Source organism: Protobothrops mucrosquamatus, unplaced genomic scaffold (assembly GCF_001527695.2).
Source record: "Protobothrops mucrosquamatus isolate PMUCROS unplaced genomic scaffold, P.Mucros_1.0 scaffold1644, whole genome shotgun sequence".
Lineage (NCBI taxonomy): Eukaryota > Metazoa > Chordata > Lepidosauria > Squamata > Viperidae > Protobothrops > Protobothrops mucrosquamatus.
Genome location: NW_015387803.1, coordinates 103,631 through 111,372, shown reverse-complemented (window position 1 = coordinate 111,372; position 7,742 = coordinate 103,631). Strand labels below are relative to the sequence as shown.

General features: G+C 37.9%; 1 protein-coding gene across 1 annotated transcript; it reads left to right on the top strand.

Annotated features, from left to right (window-relative positions):
* Positions 1 to 5,779: 5,779 nt before the first annotated feature.
* Positions 5,780 to 6,556, top strand: FGFBP3 (fibroblast growth factor binding protein 3). Its single transcript, XM_015822691.1, has one exon. It carries the CDS (start codon positions 5,780 to 5,782, stop codon positions 6,554 to 6,556), a length of 777 nt encoding a protein of 258 aa, XP_015678177.1.
* Positions 6,557 to 7,742: the final 1,186 nt, after the last annotated feature.

The following is a 7,742-nucleotide window of genomic DNA, read 5'->3' as shown; positions in this document are numbered from 1 at the left end:
AAATCACAAATTAGACAAGCTTACCTTGAAATTAGATTGTCACTTATAACAATTATAATAAATACATGAAATTTTAGAATAAAAACAATAAAATAAGTGTACGATGCATGATGTATGTTACCTAGAATACACTTGTTGAGATGGGCAGCTATAGAAATCAAATAAATAAATAACCAATTGTGCAAAATAATAAGAATCAATTAATGCAGCTGATAAAATTAAAGGAAAATAATTAAATTGCTAAAAATATTCACAGTGGGGTGAGAGAGGTTCTTCCAGTTTAATGCTGCTAGGGAACATGCATTCCAGTGTAGCAGAGCTCTGAATATTAGCAAACTGTATAGGGTCAGAGGACTTCTTTGTGTAAAGACTGAGTAGGCCAAGGAAAGTATAATTCTATGATAGCCTTTATGGAAAAGTTACTTTTACATTTCCTTTCAAAAGCGACTAAGGTGGTCATCATCATCATCATCATCTTTTTTTAAGCTCACAGTTCTAGACTCAGTCAGGTCTCAAATAAATAATATCCACCTTACCTAGCCCAAAAGGATTATGGGAGTAGTAATTCAATACCTGGAGATTCAGGACTGGGAAAATTTGAGGAATATCCTTCGAAGAGCAGTTCCGTAATATCAGAGTTACAACAGTAAGACCCACCTGCCAGTCACACAACTCTATTCTTACTTTCCTTATGTGTATATCCTAACACTCAGGGAAGGAGTAGAGATCAATCTTTCTTTCTAGAAACCATGTTTCTACTGCTATCCACTGTCAATAAATTTTAGAATTATATCTAAATTTTCATGAGGGGAAAAAACAACATGATAATAAGAATCACACATTCAAATAATTTGGAAATATTTTCTGCTTCTGAACTTACACCAAAACAGTTTTAAAAAAATAGAATCAAAATTAATGAAAGTAGGACTTTTACATTTGCATGTTCTATTTTTCAGTTATATCACAAGATTGATTATCCTGAAGATTTTTTCAGGGAATGAATCAGAAAGTTGACTCCTTTGCATGATCATTTTGAAAACCGCAAATAATCTGGCCCAAAATGATAATCTAGTGACCCCTATTAACATGGGTCGGTAGATTTTTATATTGACAATTGCAATATAGATCAAGCATTAATGAATTTTGATGAGCAATAAATGAGAAGATTTGGTTTGAGAAGGATTCTCCTCATAAGACAGCCAGTTTGGTCTAGTGGTTAAAACTCCTAGAAAGGAGGAGACTGTGAATTCAAAGTCCCGCTTTAACCATGAAAGCCAACTGGTTGACTTTTGAGCCAGTCATTCTCTCTCAGCCATGCTTACCCCACAGGGTTGTTGTGGGGAAAATAGGAGGATGGTGTGTTGGATATGTTTGCCACCTTGAGTTCTTTGTAAAAAATAATGAAGGTTGGATGCAAATAAATAAATAATAAAATAATCCTATAGCATTGCCAGACTGAAGTAGCTTCCTCCCGTAGATTTCCGTCTGTTGCATTTCAGTCACAAAACTCGATACACAAAAAAAATTGACTTTTCGTATTGAATAGTTGAACATATTACGGCAGCCCAGCTCAGTAGCCCAGCAGTATAGCAACAACTCATGGGTCTCTTATAAAAAAAAAAAAAGAATGCTCAGCCTATGCTGTTTCTATTTCTTCCAGGAGAATGGAAGAAATAAAGAAAGTAGAATGCAGCACAGAATAGCTTTCTAAATCTTATGGCAAAATTCAGATTTGCTTGACACATAATATTGCTGTGCAGCATTTCATTCAAAGGAGCCCGGGAAGAAAATGATCTCACTAAAGTATATTTCTCTTTGAGAAGCAATATTTTAACCTGGAAATTCAAGAACAGCAGTTTCTTTCTTCTTGTGGAAGGTTTTCATGCTCATTCCATGTACAAGCCATTATAAGTGCAGCTGACTGGTCCATCTTGATACTTCCATTCAAACTGTTGGGATTTTTAAAACCAAGTCATAACTCCAATCTATGGTCTGTACAGGACTCCCTTCTTCAATTTATCCTCACAACAACTCAACAAGGTAGATTAAACAATGCAGTATTTTCTTAGTGCAAAATAACCAATGGTCTTTTGTGATTCAGAGTGCTGTTGATGAGAACCCCATAAAGCTAAATCTAGCTTCATCTTGATTGTGCAATGCAATTAATATTGCATTTGTATCACATTTCTAATTATAAGAAATCCAAAATACAGAGAAATTGCATATATATATATGTGTATTATATATGTAATTCTAATAGAGCATTATCAATTCTAAGGCTGTTATGAAATATTAAAATGTATTGTAGATTTTTTTATGTTCCTGTGGCCTATTCAGCCTGTTAACCTTTGGCATTATGTCCTATTGCTTGTATGCTTTGTCTGGAGCAAAATGAAATCAGTGAAAGTACATAGAGACATAAATTCAGTCCTGCAGAGAATATATTTGCTCTGACCCTGCTCCATAATAACATCACAAATAATGTAAGATTACCCGTCTTTGGGAAAGAAGGCATGAAAAAACAGCTTGGAGACACAAAAATCCCATATTTTAAAAAACTGCCTTTGTTCTGTAGGTCTCCTGGGTCAAAGAACAATAATAACAAAGAATAAGGTGAAATAACGTAATACCCCAATGAAGAGAAAAAAGAACAGCATGTGCAAGGCTTTATAAATGTTATGGGTTTTGAACAATTCAAAAGCAGCTGAAATAACATATCAGCAAAATGACCTTTTACTCCATGCTGTTGTTAAAGTGATGCAGACCAACAGTAAAGAGTTGTGTTTTATTGTACTGGTCTTTCATAACAATTTCGGTTTTGGATTCATTGTAGTTAATCTACATGTAAAAAACTAAGAGGGGGACATGAACTTTTGTATGTGCAGATATGTGCGTGTGTAAGCACACGCATCTCAATAAACCCGCACACATCCCCGTGATCACGTGATCAAAATTCAGATGCTTGGCAAATGCCTCATATTTATGATGGTTGCAGGATATCAGGTTATGTGATCCTCTCTTGTGACCTTCTGACAAGCAAAGTTAATGGGGAAGCCAGATTGACTTAACCCAGGTTATTAATTTAATAACTGCAGGGATTCGCTTCACAAATGTGGCCAGAAAAGTCGTAAAATGGGGCAAAACTTACTAAACAAATTTCTCACTTAGCAACATAAATTCTGGGCTCAATTGTGGCCGTAAGTTGAGGGCTACCTTCATCTTTTTTAAAGTTACAAGAATTTTTTTTCTCCCCGTAGCCTAACTTTTATCTTTACACAATCTGTCATCTTTTCATGCTCTGGTTTAGCAAAAAGTCCACATGGAGTCACCAGAAATATCAAACAAATAGTTTATCTGCGAGTTCACATTGTCATCTGTAAGCATGTGGCATATACGTTCTAGTTTCTATATTGTAATTAAGGAATATGTAACAATTTAAAGTTACTGTTTACATGTATTTGCAGTTTACTCATAGATGTAGGGAATGACCAGGCTGAGCCTGAGGGAAGGGGGTCAAACATGCCATCAGTCTTGAGTCCCTTCGCGCCCACAAGAGATCTAAGTCCAGCCCACCTTGAATTCCTTTTACTCTTATCTCCCGCTAATTTCCCTTGACCGTTAGTAGTTCAGATTCTTGTAGAGAGCATTAGCTTATAATAAACCTACATTCATTTGAACTGCCTGGACTCCTGATTTCCCGCACTTGGTATTATACTTGTATTGTAGCTCATACATTTGTACTTGGATTGGGCATGAACCATTTTTCTTTCTGCAGATGGTATGCCAGATATTAAAGGAAACATTGGACATGAGGCTGGAATCTGTGATGTATTTGCAACCATGAAGAAATTCTGTCTATTGCTATCTTCCTGAACAATATTATTTGAAGTATGGGTAGTTCTCGACTTACAACAGTTCATTTAGTGACCATTCAAAGTTACAATGGCACTGAAAAAAGTGACTTATGACCATTTTTCACACTTATAACCATTGCAGCATCTCCATGATCACATGATCAAAATTCAGATGCATGGTCACTGGCTTATATTTATAATGGTTGTGGTGTCCTGGAGTCATGTGATTCACCTTTTGTGACCTTCTGAGAAGCCAAGTCAATGGGGAAGCCAGATTCACTTAACAACCATGTTACTAACTTAACAATTGCAATGATTTACTTAACAACATTGGCAAGAAAAGTCATAAAATGGGGCAAACTCACTTAACAAATGTTTCACTTAGCAAGATAAATTTTGGGCTCAATTGTGGTCGTAAGTCAAGGACTATTTGTATACCCCCTTAGCTTTACCATTACATGCCCAAATACCAGCCCCTCTCTGTTCAACGGGGCTGTAGTGCAACTGTGACAAGCTATTCTGTTGTAATCAGGAGGTCTTTTAGAAAAAGAGAATGCCAAATATACATTTTTCTAATCAATTAAATAGGACAAAGAGTAACAATTTTTCCTGTGAGCAGAGGATCATATTTGTAAAACGATGTGATATGGTTTAGGCACCTGAATGTACAATCAAACAAAATAGCTTTCTGTTTGTTTTTCAAGGTTCTTCTCTTGCTCTGTCTCCGAGTGATTGTGTGTGTGTGTGTGCGTGTTTGTGTGTGTGTTTGCATGCATGCATAAGTCTGAGGAGGGGCATAGGCAATGGTTAGCCCCTCCTGGACTCTTGATAACACAGACATGCTCTGAACGCCCTCCACCAGGCTAATCCTGAGCTTAAGCTGGCATTTCTCCTGTAGAGCTGTCTTCCACACACAATCGAAGGTAAGTGGAGCTAGAAAGAACTTAGAAAGTGGGAAATATTGAATGTCAGGATGGGCTTCATTTTGTCTGGGGATTTGGGCCATGTTGGGTCTTTGAAATTGTTGCTTCTTTTATAAGAAAGCAACTTTCTTTCCCGCACTGTATTAGCAGGAGCCTCATATTCATATCTCCACCAGCTTGCTGGTATTTTAAGAAATGCACCAGGTTTCAGAGGGCTGTTTGCAGTTGAGGAATACAGGAAAGAAAAGACTGGGGGATACAGAAAAGATGTCTAATGCACAGGATTTTTGTTAAAGGTAGGAACTGGGAAGAGTTGGCGAGGAAGGAGAATTGTGTCAAGAAGACAAGATCAAAAGAACATTATGAAACTTTTGCTTTCTTCACTGGAGTTTCAGAAAGACTTTTGCTATAAAATCAAGCTATGCACATAAAAAAAGGATTTAGAGCATTTACATTACGTGAAAGCAAGGAGAAATTTCATGCTGTAGAAGGCAGTGTTTCTATTAATGCGAACTATTCTCTTTAAGAACAAGAATGTTTATCTTGGTGAAATATGCAGAGACTTACTAGCTGTGGGTTGAGCTAAAATGCCACTAATATAAATGAGAACACCCAATGAATGTCCTTATGAATCTAAAGCAATCAGTCAACATAGCTGCTGGCTGATTGCATAACAATAGAAAGTATCTGCTTTTGTAAGAGCAACATCCCCATCTGGTGTAGATCTTAACCACATCTGATGGGGGGTTGCAGCTTATTGTTTTTAAGGAAAGTAGAATTGTTCTCTGCTAAAAATTTGGGGAGGCAGAATGTGTTTGGTCAAGTAGAAGACATTGCTTGCAATTAGCTGTTGCTGCTCATCCTTATTGATGGTGCCTGTTCCAGATGGCTCATTGTACTTCTGTCTCCATAGGACCTGAAAGACAGTACGGAGCCCTTGGCCAAGCTGTTCTCACTAATGCTCTTGAAGAGGGGTGCTGGCACCTCCCTTGATTTCAGGAAATGAAGCTGCCCCACACATTCCCCCTGACTCTTCTCTTCCTCAGTTGCCTAGAATGTAACCCTTTCAAGAAGGGTAAGGATAACAGTGAAAAAGGAAAACCTTATTTCCCTTGGGCTCAGTCTGGTCAGTTCTCCACCCGTGACAAGCATCTGTGCAGTTGGCAACTCATCTCTGGAGAAAGGGATACTGAGCTCCAGATCACCTGTCACCCAGCAGAAGGAGAGGCACAGAGGTGTGTCTACCGGGGCCAGCCAGAGTTATGTGCTGCCTATAGTGCCAAAGGCCGTCAGTTCTGGAAGCAGATCCTGGGAAAGCTCCGTCGGAAGCGCCATCCCTGCCAGGACACCAGCCCTCTCAAATCCAGGCTTTGTAGCAGCCAGGATGAGGCATCTGAAGCCCACTTACACCTGGTACAAACCACCCCAAGCACAGACACCCTGGTAGCCACTGCGAGTGTCACTCAGGGAAGTTCCAAGGGGAAAGGCCATGGCAAAAACCTACCAGCATCACAGAGATCACCGCAAGTACCTCAAGACATGACCATCACCAATCCAACAAAGAATGGTGCTTTGAGGAAGCAAAAGAAAGGGGGAAAGAGGAAAGGAAACCCTAACTCTCCAGCAGCCCCAACCCATCCACCCCATAGGCAGCCTACAACAGCAGTTGTAGAAGGCAGGGTACAGCCCACAGAGCTCAATGCCGATGTGGTAGACACTTATTGTGAAGAAAAATGGCATTCCTTGTGTAACTTTTTTGTGAATTTCTGGAATGGTTGAACTTTCAGGGTAAGAGGAAGGGGGAATGGAGATGTACAGCAGAAGACTTAGTGATAAATATGGAAGGGATTGTTTGATATAAGGGCAGAAACAAACAAGGTCAGGTGAAAGGAAAGGGTGGAGTGGCAATGATTAAAGATTTGCAATTTTGTGCAGTTCTGGGGCTTTATGTGACACATAATTTACTTATTCCTATTAATCTTGATAATAAAGACACTAAGGGGTTGTGGAAGCTACGTTTGCATAGGATTTGTGCATTAATACACAGTACAGATCCTTCCTTTTCCTACACTAGAGAGGATCCATTTGTAGTACACTGCTCTGCTGCTTCAGATAATTTCTTTCTTTACAATAACTGAGATGCTAATCTGTAATTGTAACAAATTATACGGGATTATTGGTCACTTATGGACCTTTATTTTGTATTTTGGAAATGTCTAACAACTGTATAACAAAAGCTGATGTAGTTGCTATCGAGTGTTAAAAAAACTATGTTAATGGCAATAATAAATGAAGTTCTATTATACACTCCTGCTATCACAATTTATTGTCTAATTATAATCTTTATTTTTGTGTTGGGATAATATCATCAATGACACGGAACTTTTTAAATTGATGGTGCTATGCTATTTATTTGATAAACTTGTATACCACAGAGGCAGAACGCCATACAAAGCATTCCCAGATTGTTATCCAAAACTAAACTTTTTTGCTTGGATTCATCAAAATAGTTGTACTCTATACGCTCCAACTGAATAGCTCAAGAGCTGGGTATAATAAGGGAGGTGAATGTATCTATACTGACTTTTCCAGTTTTGGATGATTGTGAAAATCATCCTAGCCATGGCTGAATTAATTTTTAGACCTTTCTGCCCTCATGAATCCATTTATTTATTTATTTATTTATTTATTTATTTATTTATTTATTTATTTATTTATTTATCTGTTTACTTATTTGTTTGTTTATCAAATGTGCATGCCAGCCTATTCCCAACAACTCTGAGCAACAATATGCACACTTGAGGTAGTTTATGCAATGGCTTTGGTCAGATGCTTGAAGGTTACCAGTCAGTCTTTATGAGATGAGAAAAGAAGCTATTGCTTTCTTGGTTTCACACCACTTGCCTTGTAGAGCCTTAACAAGTTCTGTATGCATTTTTGTTTGTTTGTTCTCTGTTTTCTGACA

Excerpts from the sequence above, each read along its gene's own strand:
- FGFBP3 (XM_015822691.1), top strand. The coding sequence starts at position 5,780 with ATGAAGCTGCCCCACACATTCCCCCTGACTCTTCTCTTCCTCAGTTGC.